Consider the following 14,583-nt stretch of genomic DNA (forward strand, 5'->3'; position numbering starts at 1 on the left):
GTGCGACCCGACTCGCGCCAGTGCGACTTGAAATGATATGACGTAAATAATAATAAATATAAATACATAACATGCACTACACTACATTTTAAAGCCAGAATCCATAGTTGTACATTTGTACAATTTTTAATATATACGAATTGATTATTGAAGATGACAAATGCCTATGAGCTTAGTTCAACTGGTGTACCCAATCAGAACCAAAAATGTGTTTGTAAACAATGTAAATGTATTTAAACAAACTGTATAGCCTCAAAACATGGTTACAACTATAATGTTGATATCATGGCTGGTCAGTCCTTGCATCCATAGCTCTATGAATTTGAGTTACGTTTCTCCTGGCCCATCCCTCAGCTTTTTACCAAAATAGAGGCCGCTGATCGCTTTGCTATTGTTTCAATTAAGGACTCTAGCTTTAATTAGGTTTGTAGTAAAATTAAAGATTTGCTGATAGAATATAACAATTGCACATAAGATGCCATCCCATAACATTTTACACAGCTTTCAGTTGCAGAAAATGACCATAACACAGCTTTCCCAAAAAATGTGTACAATTTGTTACAAGTGGTCATTATCTTGCCTTTACAGTGAATTACATAATCTAGCAGCATTCACTAGTCTATTATCAGGATTTCATTCATAACAGACACTGGAGATCCTTGTATGTATGTAACAATAGCTCAGCAGATCAAAGCTTGACACAAGAATGTGTCACTTTGTCTTTATTGTGGCTTGGAGTAACCTATCCTTGGATAGGCACTGGGCAAAGAGGCTGCAAGTCAAAGCTCATTTACAAAAAGGTTGGCATGAATGGACTGCTGGCTTCATAATGTGAATGCTTTCATTGTGAGTCCCAGTCAAACCCGACAGTTTCTAATGAGAATAGGCATTGCAGGAAAATGAGAAAGAGGAATGACCGAGAGACTATAGTCTCGGCTCCCTGCACCTGCCTTCACAGAGAAGATAAGGGTTGTTCAAATGATCAAAGAAGGCCTGATCCCACAAACAGACGCTTGGAACACCTGAGCTTGGCTTTACACCGTCAAAGGCCTTTAATGTTGCTGTGAGACTAATGACAAAGGACGCTACACATCTCCGGCAGCCACTCCTTCAGAGGGACTACCTCCATGGCAAACATAGGAGTTCATTTCAAGGAAGGCTTTTCACATGAAAATACAATTGAGTGTCCATCATTTTACTTTTGTCCTCTTGTACAGTGACATTACTTTTTGTGCATGCAGTACCTCCCACAGCCAGCTCTCCATCTGCATGTTGTGATTGGCATAGAAGCGCAGGGGCAGCATCACAGCATCATAGTAGTGGTCAGAGAAGTCTGCAAAGTTTTTTGTGATGAAACCATAGGCAGACACCTGCAGGAAGGTATGCGAATTGTTCACTTATGCATGAATTGCATTCTCAGTCTGCTGTGTAAATATTTGCATGCATTGTTTCAGTATAGCACCATCTAGCCTTCAATACAGATGTAGGATCTTAATTTGATCACCCTGTTGCAGTAGAACTTTCCTGAAAAGCAGGAAATTAAATACTTGTGTGTTTGAGATTTAAAAAGGCTTCTGAAGTTTGTAATTTCCATTTTTACATTTCAGACTTGATTTTCCCTTACAAAAAAAAAACATATCAACCCCTACAAAAAAGTTCATTAATTATAATCCACATTTACTGTTTCTGTAGGATTATGTTAATGAATTACATCTGACACAATCAATATGGAATAACAGTATATGGGGTCTATACCAGGACTATAAACAGAGGTTGCCATGGTTTCCCAATAAATCACTTCCATACTGGCCAAGTTGCCATATGTCATTAGACACTTAGTTGGTTAAACAGTGACCAATAGATGACCAAGGGCAAAGCGTGTGGTGATGTGACCTGACCTGGTCGCACATGTGCAGTGCGGTCAGAAGCATCAGAGCACCTGTGCTAGGCATGTAGAGCTGACTGTACTTCAGCAGGGGAGACTTCAGAAACCTGTGCAGCATTGACAGCCAACAGTCAGTGTCAAAAGCAGACAATAATGATCTAAAAGTCTCAATTTGAGTCCCCTTACCTTTGCGTTACATATGTGATAAAATCTGGATGAAGCATTTTAAAGTGCTTAACTGGTGCCTTAAATCCAAAGTATCGAGAGGGCCTGTTTGAGGGGATAAATGTAGTAAGGGGTGAAAAAACGTTCCATTAAGAACGTCAAAAAGTACATCAATAGCAAGGGAGCTTACAAAAAGATGAGTATCATCAAGTGAATTGTATGCGTTAAGCCCTACCACCACTCACAAGATTCTATCCATTGCACACCACACCACATTCATAGAAATACAACAGCACCATCTTGTGGTAATAAATGGAATTACAGCTGAGAAGCCTATTCACCAGCAGCATAAGCGCAAGATCATTGCGCTTTCCTTGCCCACAGTACTTCAACACACCATTGTATCGTGCTGTTCAAATGTACTACTCTTCTTAATGTGGGCTTCACATATGTGACCCTCTCAACTCACCAGTCCCCCTTGTCATGACCGGAGGTGACAGTGAGACCCTGGATAACAGCTGACATCATCACATAGTCACGTTCGTTGGACGGAATGAAGATATATCGGACTCTCTGCAGATAGGGAATAGTCAAAGCTTTAAGGAATAGTTGCATAAACAACCACGCAGAGTATGACAAATTCCTAACACTTTAAAATGGACCGGATTCAACACTGTAGCCCAGGGTTTCCCTAACTTGGTCCTCTTGACCCCAAGGGGTGCATGTTTTGGTTTATGCCCTAGCACTTCACAGCTGATTCAAATAATAAACTAATTATCAAGCTTTGATCATTTGAATCAACTGTGTAGTGTTAGGGCAAAAACCCAAACGTGCACCCCTTGAGGTCCAGAGGGCAGAGTTTGGGAAACGCTGCTGTAGCCTGTCCCACAAGTGCTTACCTGTCCCTGTGGGACCTTGGTGAAGCCATCTTTTCTGTAAGAATTGAGGGAATTATTCATAGTGTTTGTGGTGAACCCATAGAAAGATGTCTTTGTGCCCACGTCCTCCTCAAAGTGCTTGGTGATTGCCCCATTGACCCTGGAATAAATCATTTACCATCAGTCTAATACTTAAGCGTTTCCTTAAAAACTATGCAGATTAATATAAGGAAATATTTACAATTGCAACAAACTTTATCTTAGTTATGTCAAAGAGCAATAAGAAGTCTAATAGTTTTTTGAAGATGGTCGAAGGGGAGCTGCAGCAGCACTACTGACCTGAAGACAGAGTGGTGACTGTCGATGGCCCTGCCTTGTTTGGAGCCTCGAAGGATGCAGCCATTTCCCACCACAGCACAGCGGACACACTGATCAGGCCACCTGCGCTCAAACAGGCTGCTGCTGGATGAGTCGTTGAGCAGGGACAAAGTGGATCTCACAACTGATCAACCACAAATAAGCAAAAAGGTGAGAGGACAATGACTTTATATATAGTACACACGTAGTTTGGTTGAGATTATTAAATAGGGTCCTGAAGGGAATGTTCATACTGTCCTGGTGTAACGGATGTGAAACGCTAGTTTAGTTAGCGGTGGTTCGCGCTAAATAGCGTTTCATTCGGTGACGTCACTTGCTCTGAGCCCTTGAAGTAGTAGTTCCCTTTGCTCTGGGGCAGGCCTTTCCAGCCATACGTCTCCAATCGCCCCCACTCTGAATGGCTGAAGCTCCCAGTCTGAGGAAGTCGTCCTTCTTCACTGCTTTTCTCAGAGGACACAAACCCTCCAGCTAAGTAGAGACATTGTACTGTACAAGATGGATATGTGTGCCTTTGTTCTATTAGATGAGAGTCAACTACATCATCTCTGTGCGAGTACCTTCTCTTCCCCAGTTGCTGTGGTGTTGTCCCAAAGTTCATTGCAAATCCAAATGCTATCAAACTCTGTGTCTTGACTGGAAGGAGAAGACAACATGTATTGAAAATGCACAACAACGAGTTAAATCCACACACAACCTTGTTAAGTGGACAGAAGCACATCAGACCAATCCAGCGGATTTGTCTAAGGTCAGGATGGGCAACTTTGATGGGGGTGGGGGCCACAAAATCTGACCACATCAAAATCTGATGTGGGTACGCAGGTCTGCGTACCCACATCCATACCCACACATGCAGTCAGAGCTAGCCCTAGCCTTTTGGGGACCCTCAGTGAAATTTGAAGTGAAATTTCTGTACATTTCCTGCAATTCCACACGTTGCAGTTTTAAAGCAAGTTTGCTGCAAATCTACACATTTTGCCATGGCGGGGAGGGGAGGGGGGAGAAAAGTGTCCAGTTTTTAATAAGACATCTGACTGAGAGTGAGTAACAAAATCACTGGGGGCCACTGGTAGCCAGCAGCATACCACCCTGCATACCACTGCTGGCTTGCTTCTGAAGCTAAGCAGGGTTGGTCCTGGTCAGTTCCTGTATGGGCGACCAGATGCTGCTGGAAGTGGTGTTGGAGGGCCAGTAGGAGGCACTCTTTCCTCTGGTCTAAAAAATATCCCAATGCCCCAGGGCAGTGATTGGGGACACTGCCCTGTGTAGGGTGCCGTCTTTCGGATGGGACGTTAAACGGGTGTCCTGACTCTCTGAGGTCATTAAAGATCCCATGGCACCTATCGTAAGAGTAGGGGTGTTAACCCCGGTGTCCTGGCTAAATTCCCAATCTGGCCCTCAAACCATCACGGTCACCTAATAATCCCCAGTTTACAATTGGCTCAATAATCTCCCTCCTCTCCCCTGTAACTATTCCCCAGGTCGTTGCTGAAAATGAGAATGTGTCCTCAGTCAACTTACCTGGTAAAATAACGGTTAAATAAAGATAGGTAATTCAACCATAATTACTGCAAGTTTAAATAGCTGGCTGCAAATCTGGCTGCAAAATGAACTTAAAATAAATAACAAAAATAGCTTACATGGGCTAATTGAGTGAAGTGAGAAAAACTGCTGATGCACAACCAAATTTCAGAATTCCACTTGATGTATTCTACTATTTTAACTCTCAGTAAGTTGAGACCCCAACCACCCCCCCCAAAAAATATATATATATTTATTTAAATCTTTGGAACTTGATCTACACCCTGTGGGCTGTCAGTTACCCATCCTTGGTTTAATGAATACATGAATATTTTAACAGATATTTTATGGTACCAGAAATTCAACCCATCAAAACAATTCCTAACATGCATTTTACAAGGTCCTTTCCTTGGAACAGAGGAAAACAAGTGACAAGACTCCTGACCCCATTCAGAGGAGAGTTCAAATTACTGCCATTAAAAAGTGTGATAGTTGTGATAATTACTGCTGTCAGTTGTGTAATCAGCATATTACATTTACATGCTGTCACGTCCGTCGTAAGGAGGAGACCAAGGCGCAGCGTGATATGCATTCATTCTTCTTTTAATGAAGAAAGACCACTGAACAAACTAACGTGACGCTATACAAAGCAAGTGCTGACAGGCAACTACACATAGACAAGAACCCACAAAACCAAAAGGGAAAATGGCAACCTAAATAGGATCCCCAATCAGAGACAACGATAAACAGCTGCCTCTGATTGGGAACTAATTCAGGCCACCATAGACATACAATTACCTAGACTTATAAAACCCCTAGATATACAAAACCTTAGACAAGACAAAACAAGCATACCCACCCTTGACACACCCTGACCTAACCAAAATAATAACGAAAACAGAGATAACTAAGGTCAGGGTGTGACACATGCACAATTTAAAAACCAGAGCACAATGTCTAAACTGTAATGTAGACAGTATTTGATTCATTTAGGACATGTCTGAACAGGAATACAAATGAGGTCAGTTGTGGGATATAGAGCACAAATATGTTAGACAGGTCAGGCTGAATGTTCAGGCAGGCGGGCTCAGAGTCAGGGCAGGTAAAAAGTCAAAACCAGGAGCACAGGACAGGACAGGCCTAGTGTAACGTTCGTAGTTGGAAGGATTGGACCAAGGTGCAGCGTGGAAGGAGTTCATCATGTTTATTCATGTGAACCAGCAACAAAACAAATAAAGAGTAACAAAACTAACGTGCAGCTTTGGACTGCAAAAGGCTACAATACAAAAACAAGATCCCACACCAAACAGTGGGAAAAGGCTGCCTAAATATGATCCCCAATCAGAGACAACGATAGACAGCTGCCTCTGATTGGGAACCATACCAAGCCAACCTAGAGATAAATAAACTAGAATGCCCACCCTAGTCACACCCCGACCTAACCAAAATAGAGAATAAAGGATCTCTAAGGTCAGGGAGTGACACCTAGTCAGTAGCTTTACCATTAACCACAAATTCAGATCTTGACAACATGGCAAGCATACATGTGAAGACACCAGCAACACTGGAACCTCAAACAATCTCTCATTTAGTAAAGCATTTGAGTTTCAACTTTCAGCAACTAACATGAAGGTAGAGTCTTATGAATGGGAAACGGATTATTACACACTCCCCCCAAAAATGCATGAATTTGACAAATGTAATCTCATCTGCCAAAATCGAACCATTCCACAATAAGACACAAGAAAACTACAGTCGCAGTAGGTTGAGTGTGTCAATGTCTCAGTTGAATGCAACAGGTCATAGAACTGTCAGGGTTGATGGATTACAGGGATGAAGATACAGGTAGTTGATTTGTATGGATTACATTTTTTTGGACAATGGTTTCCCAATTAACTAAGTAGCCTAGATTACATTATACCAACGTTTTAGAATATACAAATGTTTGAGAGGGAAAACAATTTCAAAAAACGCAGAATATTCACCTGTTCGGAAGTCTGTCGTGGAAGAAGTCCAGGTCATAGTATTGTCCATACATAATCATGGTTATAGTAACACTTACACATAAAGCCCCCACTAGGAAGACACACTTCCTCCAAGAAATCGTCATATTTCTCAACTAGAGAACATAATATCTCGTGCTGTTTGAGTATAAAAAAAAAAGTTTGAGTTTAACTTTCTGTTACAAGTCATTTACTGCTCTAAAACCCAGGTGAGTCAGTTGGGTGAACAAGGTTCATATCCTTAATGCTCCACGTGTTGTGCACAACAGGTGCAAAACAATTTTCCTCTGCGTCTTTTTTCAGTCAGACTATGATCTGTCCCGCAGAGTATGATTGTGTTGTCTCTGTCCTGTTTTTTATTTTTAGCTCTCAGTATAACGACACACGGCGAGACCCAGATACAGACACAGGAGGCAGAAGGTTCGAGTCTATGATATTTCTTAAACAACAAGAGGCAGGTCAAGGACAGGTAAAAGTGAATTAACCAGGTCAGAGTTCCAAACGGTACAGGGAGGCAGGCAGGTTCAAGGTCATGTCAGGCTGAATGTTCAGGCAGGCGGGCTCAGAGTCAGGTCAGGCTGAATGTTCAGGCAGGCGGGCCCAGAGTCAAGTCAGGCTGAATGTTCAGGCAGGCGGGCTCAGAGTCAGGGCAGGCTGAATGTTCAGGCAGGCGGGCTCAGAGTCAGGTCAGGCTGAATGTTCAGGCAGGCGGGCTCAGAGTCAGGTCAGGCTGAATGTTCAGGCAGGCGGGCTCAGAGTCAGGTCAGGCTAAATGTTCAGGCAGGCGGGCTCAGAGTCTGGGCAGGTAAAAAGTCAAAACCGGGAGCACACTAGTTGACTTGACAAGACAAACTGGCAAAAGACAGGAAAATCAGGAAAATGAAGAAGTATTAACGAGATTTGGAAGATAAGAACAACGGACGAATATCTCTGGCGAGACTCTAAACACAAGAAACCAAAAAAAACGGAAGAGACAAGCCGATGACAGATGCAGAGTGCCTCTGTCAGACCGACTATCCACAGACAGCGTTAACTCTGTCTCCTCTACCAATTGTGAGCGTTTTGGGGACAACGTTGAGGCCAACACCCCCAGCACGTAAGAGAGTTCGACACACACGTCGGGGGACGAAGAAATCCACTACCACCCCGCGACACCTATCAATTGAGACCCAGGACGGGCCCACAGTCCAACAGGAGATAAATGTCTTCAACTTATCAAGTAAGACCCTGACATCCGCTCACCTCGGTGTTTTCAATAAGTGGGTACAAATAACATTTGTACCCACTGCATACATTAATGACTTTGATGTCCAGATAGATCTATTCAAGTTTTTTGTAATCTGAGATTGGGTGAGTTCTTTGATAAGAGTGATACTTACATGACTCCAATTGAAATGTCATCCTCAGTGAGATGTATACATAGGTCTACCACGCTAATCAATAGACTTACCTGTCCTACCGTGAGTCAAGGAGGAGATGTAGCCGTTAACCTCAGCTGGGGTACCTGAGAACTCTGAGAGAACTACATTTAGAGCAAAAAGTTCATTTGTACACCCCCCCCCAAACGCAATGCCTCCATAGAAACCTTCTGTAGGATTGTTGAAAAGGATGTAGGTGACTTACTGAAAGATAAACAGAAACACAAATCCTATGATAACCTGAGTAGAGACAAGAGAATGGCTCTTAAGGACTTAACCTTCGATTATCATTAAAAAATGTGACAAAGGAGAAGGAATTTGTATACAAAATAAATGTGACTATGTGAATGAATGTTGCCGATAACTATCTAAAGGTGACTTCTATCACAAACTGAATTGTGACCCTACCCTGGAATTCCAGCATAATATCTCATCCACAGTGGAAAGCTGTTGGGAATCAGGACAAATCACTAAACAAGAAGTTGAATTTCTATGTGTGAAATTTCCCAGGATACCAATTTTCTATACAGTCACTAAATTACACAAACAAGTATCTAATCCTCCAGGTAGACCCATTGTAGCAGCAATCGACTCTGTGACATCCAACATTTCTAAGTTTGTGGATTACCACATTAAACCGATGGTTGAGAATCTCCCATCTTATGTCAAAGATACTAGTCACATGATCTCATTGATAGAGGGCTTAGGAAGGATACACTGGAGGCTTGCAGGCGTTACAACACTTCCTTCAACAGAGAGACTCTACCCTTGCTCCATCTAATGATTGCATCTTACAACTTACTGAACTGGTATTATTATCTTTGAGTCAGACTTTTTCCTTCAAATTCAGGGTGTAGCCATGGGCTCCCCTTTTTCCCCCAACTAGGTTAACCTGTATGTGGGACAATTTGAAGAAGCATTCCTTTTTAAAACAGACACACACTCCTTACTTTCTAAAATACTCCTGTGGAAGAGATACATAGATTATGTCTTTGTGCTCTGGGAAGGAAGCCAGCAGGAACTAAATGAATTCCAAAGTCTACTAAATGAGAGGTCTGAATACCTCAAATTCACCATGCAGACTGGTGAGAGAAAAATAAACTACCTGGATTGATGGATTATCAAAGACAATGATGCATTACACACAGACTTATACACAAAGCCCACAGATTGCAAAACCTTGCAATGTGCAGATAGTATGCATCCCCTTCCCCTCAAGAACGGTCTACCATATAGCCAGTTGTGTAAGGTTAAACGAATTTGTGGCCACCAGTCAGATTTTGACCGCAATGCTAAAACAATGACAGATAAATTAAAAATGAGATGCTGCAAGGACAAAACTCTTGATGCGGCAATGATGAAAACATCTCAAAAACCAAGTGGTGAATTAATAAAAACTCAACCAAAGAAGAAAAACAACGCAACCGTCTTTTGTACTAAGTACACCAAGGGTTCGGAGAAAATGAAAGCAATTCTGAAAAAGCACTGGCATATTCTGCAATCAGACAAAAAAGTTGCCCACCTCTTCATTGCGTGGTCGCAATATTGGAGATAGTTCGGTGAGATCTGACATGCCCTCTGAGCCCACTCAGACACTCTTGACACCTATTCCAAATGGGAACTACAAATGTGGCTCATGCGCACAGTGTAATAGCACAAAAAAACAACATATTTCTTCAGACAACCACATACAGATCGAAAGATCCCTGTGAGGGGTATCATCTCATGCAAGACCAAGGGACTAATATATCTCATCACCTGTTCATGTGGTAAAGCCTATATAGGACAAACGAAAAGACAATTAAAACAATGCATAGCTGAACACCGCAGCTCAATCAGGTGTAAGAACATTGACCATCCAGTAGCAGCTCACTTTGTTGAAGCTAACCATCCCATCTCCTCCCTCAAATACACAGGCATTGAGCATGTTGCTCTTCCAAGGAGAGGAGGTAACATTGAGATCCTACTACTACAAAGGGAGGCTTACTGGATATCCTATCTAAAAACATTGACCCCTAGTGGTCAGAATATTGACTTTGATCTCAGGCCCTGCTTATGAACACTTTTTCCTTTATGAACAAGTCTTATAAATTTGAAAAAATATTTTTACAGCTTATTAGCGTACACCTAATATGTTCCCCCTGTTGATGATGCTCATTATATGTTAAGGTTGAACCAATATTACATGTAACAAAAATGAAATACGAAATTATGTGAAATTGAATGAAACAATAATGTATGTTGACGCTAATATGATGTACAATATTCCATTATGTTTCTATATGATAACAATAAAATAATATATTTAATATGCCATATACAATTTTTTTTACAGTGTCACTAATTACGACACACCCCTCACCACTGCCATTGATTACACTAATTGCACTGTGCTTTATACATAACCTGGTTCAAGTATTTATGACATTACCCTGAGGAAGGCACAGTGATGCCGAAACGTTGGTAAATACCCATTACATTTTTGGGAGATTATACATGCAGTGTGCAACTATATTTTGATAGTTTAAAAGACAAACAGTGAACACAGGAATAAATACCCTGGAAATAGTGGGGGGAAACGGGTGACACCTGGAGGTGGACAGGTGAAACAGATCAGGGCGTGATAGTCAATGCACCTTCCTCGTGTGTGGAGATGGGGGTTTCTTTTTATGGGAATGCCCCAATTCACACCAACTAGCAGTTTAAAGAGGCGTGGCCATAATTAGGGAAATTCGGGCAGGCTTGCCTTTCAATGATTCTTTATAACCTCTACCTTTTTAAACTTGCTTAAACTTGATTATATGATTAGAGTACAATTTGAGGAGAGCATAGTGTACATGTCATGCATTACATGTTCATTACAGGTGCCATTGTATCTAGGATTTTAAGGCCTTGTCTTTGGAGTTATGAAATCATAGCTAGTGTCATATAAGAATTCTCATAAATTCAGACTCATTATGTTACTTAAGCTGCGTTTAGACAGAATGCTCAAATCTGATCTTTTTTCAACTAATTGGTATTTGGACTAATCAGATCAGCTCTGAAAAATACCTGATGTGAAAAGATCTGATGTGATTGGTCAAAATACAATTTAGTGGACAAACATTCAGAATTGGACTGTCTGTGTAAACACATCCTTTGTGTTCTAGAAATGACAGAGTGGAATGGATATAGGGGAGTAAGTAATTACATGGATTTCTCAGTCCATCTGCAAATCTTTTTCCAGCATGACAGAATAGGATTGGGTTTTAATTGGTCTCGAGCTGATGACAGGACCCTTCAACCAGTAGAGCCCATTTTCCCTTCCTTGACTAGATAAATAACCAACGGCCAGGGGGAGCACTGAGAGACCAACAGCAGATGTCATGGTGATTCCTGTCCAGACCAGAAGAATGCAGCACAGATCAGAATGGGAACTTTGCTGCATACCAGAATGTATTTCATGCAGAGAAGGGAATGAGTGGTGGTCCCATAGAAATGTCATTTGAAGACGCACTCTAGCTATTTTTGAACGCTTCCTATTTTAAAACAATATTCTATGTCTAAATCCAATAATGTACGCTTATAATTGGAATCCGAAGCGGTGAAACTGCCAGGTATTACAACAACAAAGATGTTACTTCAGACAATGAACCCTATTTTTTTTCGGCAGACATCATTGCACATCGCTGCACGCGCAATAGCACAGCAGAGCATGTTCTCTGATGTAGTTGTTAACCTTGATGTGGGAGCTCCTCCGTCGTCTGAAGGTCCAATGCAGTCCTTTCATCTCAATATCAAATCATTTCTGGGTAACAATTAAGTCCATTAATGTGGTCGTTTTCAATTAAAATGGTCAAAAAGGGCAATTTCTCAAACAGGAATGTTGCTAGGACTGTCTGGGAGTGGTGTGAGTGGGGAGAGGAAAACTGAAAACTAGCTGTTATTGGCTGAGGGGTTTGGAACTCTTTTTCTTATTGTTCGATTAACTCATTTATTGCATGTTGACGTCACCATGGAAGGCCAAAACTCCATCCCACCAAAACAGGCTGAAAATTCAGGTAGTCTTTTCATACAGCTCTTACACTAAAGGGCATTATCATAATTTTCACAATTTCACAGTATTATTCCAACCTCATAGTGTGGAAAAATACACCCACAGGTCAGTTTATTAGGTATACCACTCCATTCACGAAAATGGATCGCTCCTACAGACAGTCACGTGGCCATAGCTTGTTATATAAAGCAGGCAGACAAGCATTGAGGCATTCAGTTACTGTTCTATTGAACTATAGAATGGGCAAAGTGAGTGACCTAATCAACTTTGAGCGTGGTATGCCAGGCACGCCGGATCCAGTATCTCAGAAACGGCCACCCTACTGGGCTTTTCACGCACGATAGTGTCTAAGGTTTACCAAGAAGGGTGCGACAAACAAAAAACATCCAGTCAGTCGCAATGCTGTGGGTGAAAACAGCTCATTGATGAGAGAGGTTGAAGGAGAATGGCAATAATCGTGCAAGCTAACAAACGGGCCACAAACGGACAAATAAAGCTCCAGTACAACAATGCTGTGCAGAACTGCATCTCGGAACGCACAACTCGTCGATCCTTGTCAAGAATGGGCTATTGCAGCAGACGACCACTGCTAACAGCTAAAAAAGAAGAAGAAGCGGCTCCAGTGGGCACATGATCACCAACACTGGACAAATGAGAAGTGGAAAAACATTGTCTGTAACATGGCAGCGAAATCAGTTTACTTGAGTGGCCTGCTCAGTCCCCAGACCTCAACCCAATACAGCATATTTTGGATGACATGAAACGGGCTGTTTACAGCATGAATTAACCGCCGTTGAATCTGCAGCAACTGCATGATGCCATTGTGTCAGTGTGGACCAACATACCTGTGGAGCGTTTCCGACACCTTGTAGAATGCCCTGAAGAATTCAGGCTGTACTGAAGGCAAAGGGGGGTCCGAACTGGTACTAGATGGATTTTTGTGTCTAGATGCTTTTACTCAATACTAGATACTTTTACTCAAGTATGACTGTGTACCTTTTCCACCACTGGCAGTGGCGCTGTTTCTCCAAGTGCTTTAAGAGTAAAAAAAAATATGTTTTGAGCAAAATAACTTTTTCATGTTGCCCTCTGATGTCATCGGCCTCCCACCTTGATTGAGGAAAAATAGAGGACCAATAGAGAACATTTGTGCCATGTCAGAGGACACCTGGACCACCTAACGAGATATGCCTTTTGTTAAGAAAATCAGGTGATAAATGAGCTGAAAAGGAGACTGGAGTTCTGTGGGTATTCCACTAAAACCCCTACTTCTTCTCTGATCCAGACTTGGTGTCCTTAATCTTCTCACCAGTGGTGCTATGTAGAATGATGCCAACACAGCTTACAAAAGTTATGGCAAGAGGATGAAGCCAATTTATACTAGGAAGTGATTATAATTATGCATTGTATGACTTTGATAACGATCTGAGCAACTATATTTTGATAAGGTGTATTTCAAACATGTACTGTGTAACTATGTATACTCTAATTATTTCAAACATGTTAGTGGTAGCACCCCACAGAGGAATGATAAGAGTGTGACAAACAGCAGATGGGAAGACTACTCATCTACTCAACCAGCTAGACCATATCATTGTAGCCTACCTCATTTGTTCTTGCCTGGTTTCACATGTACAACACATCATCAGAGAAATGTTGGACAAGGCATAAACAACTTGTAGGTGTTCATGTGACACAATTATAACAGTTGTTTAAACCTTTTTACATTTCATAGCTTGCTTTTTCTTATAGAAGTTTAGCTAAATAATGTTGGCGTTATACTTACTGAAAGAAAATGTGAAATCATGATTTATCAAATGAACTGTTCATAGAGTGTAGAAACAGAGTTCAAATAAAAGCGTTATCACTCAAACACACTACAAAATACATGATCACACGACCTGTTTTGAGTGTCATATTATTTAATAAAATAACTGGTAAAAAGATACACCAGAGTACGAGGCTGCCGAGAGGAGGACGGCTCATAATAATGGCTGGATTGGAGTGAATGGAATGGTATCAACCACAAGGAAACATGTGTTTGATGTTTTTGATACCATTCCATTTATTCCGTTCAATCCATTTAGTATGAGCCGTCCTCCCCAATTAAGGTGCCACCAGCCACCTGTGGTACTAACTATTAAAACCTCATCGCTTGAGACTCTAAACAAACTACTAAAATATCTCCATACACTATGTACATCCATTAAAAACATTTGATTCAAAATATGGAGTGTTGAGAACATATGAAAGAAATACACTGAGTGTACAAACATTAGGAACACCTACCCAATACCCCCCC

The 14,583-nt window shown here is 41.4% G+C and overlaps 1 protein-coding gene across 1 annotated transcript; it reads right to left on the reverse strand.

Moving 5' to 3' along the window:
* Nucleotides 1-47: 47 nt before the first annotated feature.
* Nucleotides 48-7,102, reverse strand: LOC110538981 (alpha-N-acetylgalactosaminide alpha-2,6-sialyltransferase 2). Its single transcript, XM_036939534.1, has 7 exons — nucleotides 6,810-7,102; nucleotides 3,268-3,432; nucleotides 2,950-3,088; nucleotides 2,520-2,623; nucleotides 2,072-2,155; nucleotides 1,899-1,992; nucleotides 48-1,370 (listed from the first exon to the last, which is right to left on the reverse strand). The coding sequence occupies exons 1-7, from the start codon at nucleotides 6,932-6,934 to the stop codon at nucleotides 1,191-1,193; spliced, it is 891 nt and encodes a 296-aa protein (XP_036795429.1). The 5' UTR covers nucleotides 6,935-7,102; the 3' UTR covers nucleotides 48-1,190.
* Nucleotides 7,103-14,583: the final 7,481 nt, after the last annotated feature.

This window comes from Oncorhynchus mykiss, chromosome 12 (assembly GCF_013265735.2).
Source record: "Oncorhynchus mykiss isolate Arlee chromosome 12, USDA_OmykA_1.1, whole genome shotgun sequence".
Taxonomy (NCBI): Eukaryota; Metazoa; Chordata; class Actinopteri; order Salmoniformes; family Salmonidae; genus Oncorhynchus; species Oncorhynchus mykiss.